The sequence below is a fragment of the Eurytemora carolleeae genome, unplaced genomic scaffold (assembly GCF_000591075.1).
Source record: "Eurytemora carolleeae unplaced genomic scaffold, Eaff_2.0 scaffold786, whole genome shotgun sequence".
In the NCBI taxonomy this organism is placed as follows: Eukaryota; Metazoa; Arthropoda; class Copepoda; order Calanoida; family Temoridae; genus Eurytemora; species Eurytemora carolleeae.
Window position 1 is genome coordinate 64185 of NW_019396672.1, and position 13684 is coordinate 77868.

Consider the following 13684-nt stretch of genomic DNA (forward strand, 5'->3'; position numbering starts at 1 on the left):
AAACCAAGAACAGCACAAGGTGTATCTCTATTTTGCTTTAAAATATAAAACTATGTTAAATAATTATCACTGATATCGCATGTTTTTGGGACACCCTGTGTTATAAAGATTAAAAACATTGTTATAGAGTTCTTTATTTCAATACCAAGTATATACTTCTATTTCTTGGTTGTTTTATTAACGTGCTGTATTGATCAGGAATAAACGTATGGGGGAGTATACTACTACAGGGTTTGCTGCTTCATTAGGTAAACAAATACACAAAGTAATCATTTCTTTTAAATCTTGGGTTTTTTACTTTTCTTGTGTGTCGGGGGGGGGGGGGGAATATTAGAAATAATAAGAATTATAAATGCTTGCTTCAAAATTACTTGTTACTTAATACTATTTTTTTAATATGAAGTTAAATAATTCTAAATTTGTTGTAAAAAAGATAATTATTTTTTTTTTTTACTAGAATACTATCCCTGGACTGCTGAGAGAAGAAGTCAACTGTCAGCTCTACTCAAACTATCAATCAGTCATGGATATAAGGAAACCTCTCATACTCTGCTTAGTGCTTATACTTAGAGATGGGCATCGCTTTGAGCTCCGTTTTTAATCGTTTAGGGGGTTGACGCTAAAAGTACTCCACAAGATAGTGTGCTATTTATCATATTGCAAATGTGTTTTTTCAAGTTTGCTTTTATTAAAATACAAAAAAAATTTCCTCTCATCAACCAAAACTATTTTTCAAACGGATTTTGTAAAAAACTTTGGTCCAAGTAAAAAAATTGCTTTTTGTAATAAGAAAAATTTGGCAAGCATGCAGTTTTGAAGTAGGATGTACAACTAAGAATCTTGTAAAGATTTTAGAAGTCTTAAAAATTTGAATGTTTGAAGTGAGACCGGTTTTCAGAATTAGTTTATTTAAAATTATTAATTAACGACGACATAAAATGTAAAAATATTCTACAATAAACTACAGAGTACAGACGTCATGTAGAGTAAAATGTTGAGAAAATAAAAATTAATCTTATCATCGAAAATTAGTAATCTTGTTCAATTATTAGTTTCTATTTTCTCATTATTCACAAAGGTTTTCTGCAGATTTTCTTGAAATATTATTGAAAAGACGACGAATAAATTCAAAGAAAATAAGAAATTCAATATAATAATGAAAACAAAATAATCGATTTTAGCATTGATTTATTGACAAATTTCTTTCGAGAAATATGTTTCTAACCATCTAATTAGATACCTCTATAATTATTTTTAAAAAAAAACTATTTCCACCCCCCAAAGTAGGAGTTATGAACGTCGAATTTGCGCTCAAACTCAGGATTTACAAATCTTTACAAAGTTTAATATGTCTCAAATGAATCCGAAAGAAGTTTTCCACAACACTGCATACTCAGTTCAACTAGCTTACATAGCCGGTCACTCCCTTTAAAGCTTATTAGAAACTAGTTAACTTACAACCGAAATAGAGTGTGGAATGTTGATGTTACTTTAAGTTACCGTTTATTTAAAGAGTTATAATTTACATGTTCAATTCACGCCAGTATCTTGAATAACGTTGCACAAGCAACACTGAGGTGGATTTCGGTGTTTTGTTATTTTGAAAGATGAAAAATCCTGCCAATTTCCTTCCTTGTGTTTGCAGCTTTGTCCACAAATCATGCATTTTTACAGAGAACCCACAATTCAAGATTTTAATTTTTACCATTATCTTAGTAACAATGAGGAAGTTATTGTTCTTTTTAATTTAGGTAAGAGTTCTGTTAATTTCCTTAAAATTCTGCAGAAACTGAAATTTTAACATAATGACATCTCTATCATATTTGTGAATTAGACTTGAATCCCTATAAATCAACCATAAAAATTAAACTTTTCCTTCCCAAATGAAGTTTCTTAGACATTCTAAAATCCTTCATTAATGAGAGGTTTGAATATTAGTCAGCTGAAGATGCAGCTGAACGTGTTAGGATAGGTCAACAAATCCTTGATCTTGCAGATATCATCCTTGATGGATACAGGTATCTATAAATAAAATCTCTGTTTGTCTGTTTTTTGTTCATCCTATCATAGCTCAGGAACCCGTGGACCAATTTGCCTCACATTTTTTATTGGGGAATTTGGGAGAGCCACGGGAATTAGCTTAGCTTGGTCTTGAGATTCTGAGTTAATTCGGTTGACTTTTATTTCAAAAATTTAGTTTCTGGGAATAATTTAAGAGTGGGTAATCTGCGTAAACGGCAGGCGTAACTATGAGAAACTCCGGAAACACTGGATTCCCAAGTTAGTTTAATGGAACATCTTGGACTCGGATGTAATGGGGTGATAGTCAATTTCACCATGGAGTATGTGGTCCTAATAGGCCCCTCCTTTGAGGTTAACATCTCAAAAAGAACAGGGGGTGACAAATGATTCACTATTAACATAATAATAAATCAATTGAATAATAGAAACAGCCAAGCAGCTGTCTAATTATTAGATTATTATGAAACACTTTATGAAATATCATATTTATTAATTGTCCATTTAGGTTATTATATATTGTCCATCAATGATCAATGTCTAATGTCCATCTACAACATTCCCTAATATTGAGAAACTTCCATATACTTGCTTTAGGAGTCAAGTATACAGTGTGGATGGAGAGCAGAGACAGGTCTTGAATGCTGAGTATATCAGGGAGAGGGAGCAGCTGATTCAACCATTAGTTGACCTCAAGCTATATGATCAGGTATATGAACTGACCAAAATAATGGCTCTTTATGGTCAAGTCTGACCAATGGCTCAACGCCTAAATCAAGGTTAAATCCCTTAGTCTTGGTACTTAATGTGAGGGAGTCACTGGACAATCCTTAGCTTCTTGAATTGAAATAAATTGGGAAAGATATTTTTCTATTTATATTTGCATCAATTTTCAAGAAAGGGTAAACTTTGAAGTGTCCAACACCTCAACCTTTGATTTCACCTCGCTAACTAACTTTTACTTTATTTTAGCACTAGACAAATACATTTTAAAACTAGTTAACTTACCTTTAGCCTTAGGTTTTAAGAAGTAAAATTGGCAAATCTCTCATAGATTTTTTCGTGAGAGACAGAGACCAAAATATGAATCTGCATCAAAATTTAAATGATTACTATGCATTGATTGTAATAACATATAAAATTCTTAATGAACAGGCGGCCAGCTTGGCAGAGAAGTACCTGGAGTTCTCAGCACTGGTCAGAATCTGTGAGGAGACAGGGAACAAGGATAAGCTAGATGAGTATATTAGGAACATCTTCAATCTAATTTTATAGTTTCTGTGTCAGCGAATTTGTGAGATTGTTTATTTGTTACCTTTAGATATCAGAGAAAATGGACTGATGCTGGTTCATATTAAAGATGACCTCCTAATTTTAAAAATTCACTGTTTAGTGTTTAAAGCTATCAAAACTATGATAATTTTCATGTGCTATAAGAGGAACATAATTACGTATGTTGTGAAAATATGAATGCTTAATTTATTGGGAAACGGGATTAAATGTCTTAACACAATATTGCCCAAAATAAAGATAAAACCCATATATGGGGAAAAGTCAAATGCATAACATTGAATCTTTACTGTTATTCTGAAAAGCTTGCTAGTCAAGATAAATTAAATTGATTGAATGATATCCTCAGTGAGTACTCAGAGCATAACTTTTCCGAGTTTGTGTTCTCCTGGTATATGAAGGAAGGAAAGCAAAGCAGACTACTTGCTTCAACTGGAAGTAGCAAGGAACTTGGAAGGTAAATGCAAATATCATAAATAAAAATGTCACCAAGGAGTATGGTGGGAATTTGTAAAGAATTCGGAAGGTAATAGGTAAATATCAAAAGTACGGGACTTTGAAGGTTAAACTTATTACCTAATCATCAAATAAGTAAATAGAGTAAGGAACTTAAAGGGAAGTTTGTTCAGTGGAGGTGTAAAAAACATGTTTGGGTAAGCCCATACGTTTTTAAATAGAGAAGATAAAATTTCTATTCTGAACAAATTATTTTCTTCTTTACAAATTGCATAAAAACTCAGAAGGTATGTCAAAAAAGTTGTATTATTATTACTAATATAATTAACACTGTTTCTTATTCTTATTTTTATTAACTGCCTCCATACAATTTTAATGAATGCATTTTTCAACATAACAAGCCTGTTTCTACTGAATAGAAAATTTACCATAGGCCGAATTTAAAGAATTTGAGCCGTGGCTTAAATATGGTTGGTTTTTACTTTAAATTGTATTCAATGTCTCAAGATTTATGTCGGCGCTCAATTGAAACTGGTTTTTGGCGGATTTAAGACGAGGCTCAAATTCATTAAATTCGGACTCATGAGGCTTTGCAATTTACAAACTCAATAATGCTCTTGATCAATAGTTTACTGTTTTCCAAGGGAGTTCTCTGTTTAAAAGTACTTTAATATAACGATCTTATTGTTTGCTGGGTTCATACACATATTTCAGTTACCAATTTACATTCAAATATGGTGTCCATTGTTGAAAAAATAATCAAGTTTTTGACAAAAATCTTACTGATTCCTGTCAGCTTCTGTGATGATGGTGGATACAACTTTAAACTACTATCTGTTAGAAATCTTCTTTGTCTTATTGTTTATGCAATCATTCCCAGTTCCCTCATGGCATACACTCTCTTCGAAGATATATTACTGATTATTCAGCAGGATTTTGGTAGCTACAGCTTTGCTAAAGGCTCAGCTTTGGCACTACAGATATTCATTCAAGCTGAGGACATTTTCCTGTTGTTTTTGATTCCAATCAGTTTAGGAAATCTTTTTCAAAAGTGTAGAGATCTTCTTACTGAAAAAATGAGTAATCCAAAACGATATTTTGAACTAATTGTGTTAGGGATTATCAATGTGATGTTTTTGTCATTTTGGATCAAAGAGGGAAGTGTAAAAACTCGCATCTTTTTCTCATTTGGTTACTTTATCTACAGTCTCCAGTTCAATATCCAAACTTTGATTGTCAATACATTGACGAGCACATTTGTTAGACAATGTCACAAACTGACATCAACAACAAATGCTAAATTATTGGTTTTAGAGACGGAAATATTGGTTGACATTTTCAACAAACTGAAGGAAGGCTTAGGACCTATCTTGTTGTACAATTATATCAACTCAATGGCCAATTTAACACATTTTGCATTCCAACAGACATCTAATTCAAATGTCTCTTTCTCCTTTGCGATCTTGTTTATGTCTATCATTATATGGAACCTTTCCTCTTGCTGTCAAGAATGTTATGAGGAGTTGCAATCAACAAAGGCTGTTCTTAGGTAATTTATAGAGGATAAAACATAGCATTTAAAACTCCTAACGATTTGAAATTTAGAGATGCAGTTAGATACACAAAGAATAAAGAACTAAGAGAAGAACTAAAGTGGGGTAAGAAAAAGCACACTTTCCATCTTTTCAAAGTTTCATCATTGCTATCTTTTAGCTTGGCTCTCTGTGGAGACTGAAACGGAATTTACAGCTATGGGTTTATTTATTGTGAAAAAGTCAACACTGGTGACAGTGTACAGTACTATACTTGGATATTTCATCATCCTTGTTCAGTTCAAACAAACAGATAACTCAACGGGCATGCCTTAAATCCCAATTGAATGTGGAGAAAGTTAAACAATTCAAATTTCAATAAATGTTTCATTTTCTGTCATATTTTTTACTTATTTTACAGTTTGAGTAATCATGCATAGCCAATTAAAGGTTTCTCACAACCTGAGCTAAAAATGTTCACATGACACTGATGGCATTAGCCGCCAATCATTATGAAAGATTAGTCATGTTTTGTTCTAAGTATGAGACCTAGAATAGGACTGTGAATGGGGTGGCGCAATGTTATAGTTCAGATAACGTTATTGAAACGTTTGTAGGCTACTATCAGTTGTTGCCACAATGAGTCATAATGTTACGACGTATTTTTATTGTCAAATAACACAGATGTTTTATCTTTGAAATAAAAGGTAATCTCTCCAAGGGTAGGCACAAGTCACGTCTTCAGAAAGATTAAAAAAGAACATATAAAAAGGTTATCATTGCCATTTTTTTTCTAAAAGAAATGTAGAGCTTATTTTAAGTTTTCAAAGTAGCTATCAATATTAGGATCAAATTAATTAAATACATACGACCATCATTGACTTTGACTCCTACAGAATAATGGTTTACTTTGTTATTATCATCATTATTATGGTATCTAAAGAAGTAAACCTGGAGTGTAATAATTCCATTATTACATGGACCAGGACAGGAGTTTTCATTAAAATATGATTATTTTTGTTGAATTTTAAAAAAACTAATAACTAATTTCTTCCTTTTGAAAAATGTCTACCTTCAAATGCTGAAAATGTTAATATATTGAACCCCATTCTTCGTTATTAAAATATTAAAAAAGCCAATAGAGTTTATTTGACCTATGCCCCTTCTTTGAAAGTAAGTGCTACACGAAATAATAATAATAATAATAATTGTAATTCCCATCGTCCTCTCTTATTGCAGTATATCTTTAGTAGTGGCATAACAAATCTGGCCCATTTTGTCGTTGAACCTCAAGTGACCCTAGGGAATATTTATGGTCACTGAACAAAAGAAATTTGACACCAAAAGAGTTTTAAAAATGTTATGGATCCACCTGGAAAAACCTGCAAAATCGTTAATTAATGTTGTTTTATTTTGAACAAAATAAATATTACCAGGTTAAAGAAATAATTAATTACAGACAGTGACACTAAAACCTAGTAGATATTCTATTCTTTAAGGTTTCTCACTGGACATTCTGACATCAGTTGGCTTCATGATTTTCATACTAACAACTTCAATAATGCTGCCTCAACCCTCTTACAAGCTGCCAGTAATGAGACTGATCTTCTGGAAAGGTTAGTGATTTCATTGAAGATGTATTATTCAGGAAAAGATGTTTTGAATCAATTCCAGAAATACTATATTAATTTTTTGTTAATTTAAAATAGGCCAAGCATATTATCAATTTCGAAAAATGTTTAAAATTAGTCTGATTTTTGAAAATTCAGTTCTCAGAGATTTTTGTTGCTATCATGTAAGATATGATCAAAATATCCTTATTTTTGTAGTTTTGAAAATTGTAACTTTCCTTACTTTTAATCTTTAAAATATTCTTTTAATACAGATAAATGAAAATTCATATGCTACAGGAAAAAGGTTGAGCTTTCCCTCGCCAAGCTTGCTGCATTAGCTGGGGAGGAGGACTTTGAAGACGTTTTTCCTCAGATAGAACAGGAGGTCATGCTGGTTAAGTCACAGGTAGGACAGAAGTTAATGCTGGTAAATTTTATAGGAATCACAGGGTGTCATGTTGATTAATTCAAGGTAGGACAGGAGTTCATGCTGGTCAATTTTATAGGTATTAAAGGGTGTCATGCTGGTTAATTCACAGGTAGGACAGGAGTTCATGCTGGGCAATTTTATAGGTATTACAGTGTGTCATGCTGGTTAATTCACAGGTAGGACAGGAGTTCATGCTGGCCAATTTTATAGGAATTACAGGGTGTCATGCTGGTCGACGTACAAGCAACACCGGAGTTCATGCTGGTCAAATTTATAGGTTTTAAAGGGTGTCATGCTGGTTAATTCACAGGTAGGCCAGGACTTCATGATGGTCAATTTACAGGCAGGACAGCAGGTCATGCTTGTCAATTCACAGGTATTTAAAGGCGGTCTTGCTGGTTAATCTGCAGGAGGTCATGCTGATTGCTAGTCATCTTATATATATATAGGACGGGAGGCCATGCTGGCCAACTCACAGGTAGGATAGGATGCCATGTTGGTAAACTCACAGATAGAATAGGAGGCTATGCTGTTCAACTCACGGATAGAATAGTAGGCCAAGCTGGTCAGCTCACAGGTAGGATAGGAGGCCATGCTGGCCAACTCACAGATAGTTTAGGAGGCCATGCTGTTCAACTCACAAGTAGGATAGTAGGCCATGCTGGTCAATTCACAGATAGTATAGGAGGCCATGCTGTTCAACTCACAGATAGAATAGTAGGCCATGTTGGTCACCTCACAGGTAGGATAGGAGGCCATGCTGGTAAACTCACAGATAGAATAGGGGGCCATGCTGGTCAACTTGCAGATAGAATAGAAGGCCATGCTGGTCACCTCACCGGTAGGATAGGAGGCCATGCTGGTTAATTCATAGATAGTGTAGTAGGCGATGCTGGGCAACTCACAGATAGCATAGGAGGCCATGCTGTTTTGGCATTTTTGGCAAATGCGAGTTGCGAGATCTGAGAATTTTCTTCTTTAAAATGTATTTTAGCAATACATTTTTTTAAAACTATTTAAAAGATAAAAATAAAAAAAATTGCCACTTGGCTCCGGATTTGCTAATTCCCCCTTAAGTACATATTTTTGAGGATTTAACAGCTCAAGTCTCTTTTAAAGAATATTTTTTTATATATAGTCTTCAAGTACATCTGATATGTAAATAAAATTGTTTAAAACTATTTTAACATTCTAGGAACAGCTTCCTGTTAGTGTAATTGAGCAGTTTGGTCTGGATCATAATAATATGAGAGTACTTACTCCAAGGTAAGTAAGTTAAAAACATATTCCGATTAAATTCATAATCTTATCATTATCACATCTTATCAAATCATATCATGACATAATAGTAAACGCGCGTAATCCGTATACCCGGAAGGGAAACTCAATCCACCAGCATTTAATTAATACTAGAAATAGTCTGTTTGGTAATACGCTGGTGGAAGGAGTTAATCCGGAATCATGACTCAAACTTGGTCGTGATACCCGACGTTAGGCCTAAACTATGTCAGGCAGAAAAGCCTTGATCTATGCGGGATCGTGATGGCGTACCCCATTTAGATTGAGGAGCCCACGGGACTTTCCTAGCTTCTTGAATTGAATTGAATTGAATTGAACATCAAATACAAAAACCTGATTGACAACAAATGATATTTGCTAAGTTTTTATAGCCTTATATTTCAGTATTAATTAGTATTTAGGTTTTATTATTGTTTTATTTTTGTTCTTGATCGGGATCCATTGGAACAACAATTTTTTTGCGTCTTGGATCCGAAACCGCAAAACTAACCTGTTGAACAAGACCAACACAAACCTTAATTTTGACTAATGAAAAACTTAATATTTTCTGAAAGGTTCAAGTTCTAGCATAAAATAGCCCCAAAAAAGAAGTAGAAAAATTTAAATTTTTTTTTTAAAATTCAATCTTGAAGAAATGCCTGCAGCCTGGATCTATTCTTTTTTCAGGGCGGATCCAGGATCGTAATCAAAACATAATGGATCCTGATCACTTGTTATTTTATTGTTTTTGTTATTATTACATGCAGTGCTTAAGATCCGAATCCGTTGGATCCGCAATATTTTGGCTTCCTGGATCCGGATCCAAGGGGCAAAATATTAACGAAAAACTGCAAACAAAAATATTTTTAACTTAAATCCCAAATCTGAACTGTTGAAAAAAAGAGAGATTATAAAAAATTTCTTCATCACTGAATGGTTCAAGTCCTAGCATAAAAATAAGCCCAAAAAATGAAGTAGAAAAAATTGAAAATTCTTTAATTGTTTAAAGATTCAGTAAATTTTGGAAGAAATGTCCATGGACAGGATCCATTTTATCATGGCGACTCTAGGATCCGGATCAAAATGAAAATAAATGTTATTGTTTCTGTTTTAAACAAACGCAAACAGACAGGGTAAGTGGGCAGAAGTTCAACACTGGAGCTCGACGTAACATTCCTCAATAACCTACAGAACATGCTACTTTGACTGTTATAGGTTAAACCATAATAATAATAATAATAATATTGCATGTGTAGGGAAATGATTGAGATGTATATTGGTGAGGAGAATAGATCAGCTGATTCCTTGGAGTTTATTAAGGCTTTGGACCTTCTTAACTACGTTCAGTTAGATCAGGTACAGTGCAGTACACTGTACAGAGAACAGTGTACTGTATGCAGTGTAAGTTCTACAAAGTGTAGTGTAGTGTAGTGCAGTGCAGTGCAGTGCAGTGCAGTGCAGTGCAGTGCAGTGCAGTGCAGTGCAGTGCAGTGCAGTGCAGTGCAGCGCAGTGCCGTGCAGTGCAGTGCAGTGCAGTGCAGTGCAGTGTGGTGTACTGTAGTGTAGTGTACGGTAAAAGTGTACTTTATGCTATGTAAACTGTATGATATACACTGTACAATTAACATTTTATATTGTATAGTACACTTTGAACATTGTAAAATTTACATAATACAAATACTGCAAAGAGAGAGTTTTTATTACCCCCGGTTACCCATGGGTTTCCTCAAAAAATTCAGCCAAATTTCGGTCTAGCTTTATTATATAGATTTTCACAATTACCTTTTAACAAACAATTTCTGTTTTTATACTGTACGACACGCATTACGCAATACACTTAATTTCCGTCGAGGTGTCGGTTTTCCCCTGAGCTCGGAATCTCCTGATCATCGCCACGATGCCTCCCCTCCCTCGTTGAGCGTGCGTATTTGACCTTATACTACTACTGTATGGAGATATTGTTTTATACTAGATCAAAAAGAACTTCTAGCAGTGGCTTCTAGAGAGCCATCTGCTGGACGAAATTTGTGTTACTTTTGGCTGATTAAGCTATATGTGATTCCTGGAAGTAGGAATTTAATTTAATTTCTACCAGAACTCGGCAACCGACCTTTTTCTCTGTAGATTCAAATCGCCGCCAAATTGCCGCTGAATTTTTGAATTACTGGGTTAGAATGGGCCCCAAGGAGAGTCTGAAGGGGAAAAGAAAGGGGGGGGGGTTAAAGGGAAGTTGAGTGGGGGGGGGAAAGGAGGAAGGAAGGGGGAAGGGGTATTTTAGAGTAAGTGTAAAAGGTAATATAATTAAAGATGTAAGCTTATAACTGAGAAAGTACTAGTGGACAATAGAAGTGTCATAAATGCTATAAATTTAATTATCTCCTACGTCATAAATTCCATAAATGCCAAAACAAAAGGCATTTACTAATATTATCCTTTATGAAGTTAAAATTTCTTTGTTCAATTAGGTTACATGGTCGAGCACTGTGAACATATGACGATATTTATAGGATTAATTAACTTTATTTAGAAGAAAATCTTTTAATTATGAACGTCAATATTTTAGTATAAATCTGAAGATCGGCGTTTTTCAATGACAATAGAATAAATGAAAAGATCATTAATACTAAATCTAGGATAGTTTAAACGATTAAAGATTTCCAATGATACTAAACTAGGAAAACTCTAAAGATCAATGATACTAAATAAAGAATAACTTTAGAGATCAATGATTTCCAATAATATTAAAGTAGGAAAACTCTAAAGATCAATGATACTAAATCTAGGATAACTCCAATGATCAATAATTTCCTATAATACTAAATCAAGGATAACTCAAACGATCCATGATTTCTAATAATACTAAACCAAGTTAATTACAAAGATCGATTATTTCCAATGATACTAAATTAAGGATAACTAGCTAAAGATCGACATTTTCCAATGATACTATATCCAGGATGAGAAGGAGAGGGTACGCCTACATATCTGGTGTCAATCTATCCTACGCAACTCCTGGTCCGACATTGATACTGACAATCCTATAGAAAGTGTCAAGGTTTGTTAACTTTTCCGATTTTAATTTTTATTCTTTTTGTCATGTTCCTTCATGTTCGGCTGATTTTGGACTTTTTCTAATTAAAAGTTAATTTAATCCTCAAAGAGATTTTCAGAATGCACGCACCCCAATTTTTTTTGTGATTTGTTTTTATCTCTTAAATCTTTGAAATTTAAATTTAAAAATTGAACTTTTCATTTTTATGAGACGGTTTGTTCATTTTAAATTTTTCTTTATTTTTAACTTTATCATAAGTTAAACATTTAGTTGAATATATACCCACAAAATATTTTTCAAAATTTTCAGTCCAATTTAAAAATCATTTAATCCACACTTTGTCAGTAGTTTGTTTTTATCCCCTAAATCTTTAAAATGGAATTTTAAAAGTTATCATTTATATTTTTTAGGAGACCGTTTTCTTCAAGATTGTTGAGTATGCTTTCCACCAGGTTTGTTATATTTTTTATTTCGTTTTTTTTTTCAATAAAAATGGAACTCCTTTGTCTTATCTCTTTAAGCGTATGTGTCCTTCAGAATGAACTCTCCCTTTAATATTATCTGTTAAGGGAACTCTCCCTTTAATATTATCTGTTTAGAGAACTCTCCCTTTAATATTATCGGTTTAGAGAACTCTCCCTTTAATATTATCTGTTTAGAGAACTCTCCATTTAATGTTATCTGTTAAGGGAACTCTCCCTTTAATATTATCTGTTTAGGGAACTCTCCCTTTAATATTAACTGTATTGGGAACTCTTACTTTAAATTTTTCTGTTTAGAGAACTCTCCCTTTAATATTATCTGTTTAGTGACCTCTCCCTTTAATATTATCTGTATTGGGAACTCTTACTTTAATTTTATATGTTCAGGGAACTCTCCCTTTAATATTATCTGTTAAGGGAACTCTCCCTTTAATATTATCTGTTTAGGGTCTGGATTTATCTTCCTTCCTAACAACCCCGGAGATAATTCTGGAACAGGTTTATTTATATCAATATTTATTTTTATTTGTTTTTTCTTGTTGTTCTGTTTTGTGTTTCTTTTCCCTGGATGTGTGCTGTTAAACGCGTTAAATTACGCATTTGAAATTTGTTTATTTTTCCATTTTTTAAAATTAAATTTAGGATTATTTACATCTTTTTTGTGTTAGTTATTAAAAGAAAAATTCTTTAAAAATTAGGATTTTTAAGTTTTCTGCTTTTTCTAAGAAATCAGAACTGTATTGTATTATACTATACTGTATTTCACTGTAATATTGTACTTTACTTTACTGCACTGTACTTTAGTGTACTGTACTGTACTGTACTGTACTGTACTGTACTGTACTGTACTGTACTGTACTGTACTGTACTGTACTGTATTGTACTATATCCCGTTTACAATATTATAATAAACAGTTAATTACAATTATTTTAATTAATTAACATTAATATTAATTAACAGTAAATCACAATTATTTTAATTATAATTATTATCAGGCGGAGCTGGGTAACCTCAGACATGAGAAGAATTTCCAGTATCTCTTAAAGACAGGTGAGGTTTTATTAGTTTGGGGCTTCTTGGTGAATTCGATTTTTGGACATTAAAGGGATTGTAAACGTATATTTTAGACATTAAAGGGATTGTAAACGTATATTTTAGACATTAAAGGGATTGTAAACGTATATTTTAGACTTTAAAGGGATTGTAAACGTATATTTTATGCATTAAAGGGATTGTAAACGTATATTTTAGTCATTAAAGGGATTGTAAACGTATATTTTTAGACATTAAAGGGATTGTAAACGTATATTTTTAGACATTAAATGGAATGTAAACTTATGTTTTAGACATTAAAGAGATTGTAAACGTATATTTTAGAAATTAAAGGGATTGTAAACGTATATTTTAGACATCAAAGGTATTGTAAACGTATATTTTAGACATTAAAGGGATTGTAAACGTATATTTTTATACATTAAAGGGATTGTAAACGTATATTTTAGACATTAAAGGGATTGTAAACGTATATTTT

At 32.8% G+C, this 13684-nt stretch overlaps 1 protein-coding gene across 1 annotated transcript in view; it reads left to right on the top strand.

Moving 5' to 3' along the window:
- The window catches only part of LOC111707199 (nuclear pore complex protein Nup133), a 32044-nt gene that overhangs the window by 15594 nt on the left and 2766 nt on the right, over window positions 1–13684 (top strand). The window contains exons 22-35 of the mRNA XM_023480254.1: window positions 199–248; window positions 458–534; window positions 1939–2018; window positions 2617–2728; window positions 3175–3269; window positions 3659–3766; window positions 6797–6913; window positions 7208–7316; window positions 8536–8606; window positions 9875–9974; window positions 11575–11673; window positions 12081–12122; window positions 12600–12650; window positions 13149–13203. Of these exons, the coding sequence (XP_023336022.1) occupies window positions 199–248; window positions 458–534; window positions 1939–2018; window positions 2617–2728; window positions 3175–3269; window positions 3659–3766; window positions 6797–6913; window positions 7208–7316; window positions 8536–8606; window positions 9875–9974; window positions 11575–11673; window positions 12081–12122; window positions 12600–12650; window positions 13149–13203 (1166 nt within the window). The remainder of the gene's footprint in view (window positions 1–198; window positions 249–457; window positions 535–1938; window positions 2019–2616; window positions 2729–3174; window positions 3270–3658; window positions 3767–6796; window positions 6914–7207; window positions 7317–8535; window positions 8607–9874; window positions 9975–11574; window positions 11674–12080; window positions 12123–12599; window positions 12651–13148; window positions 13204–13684) is intronic.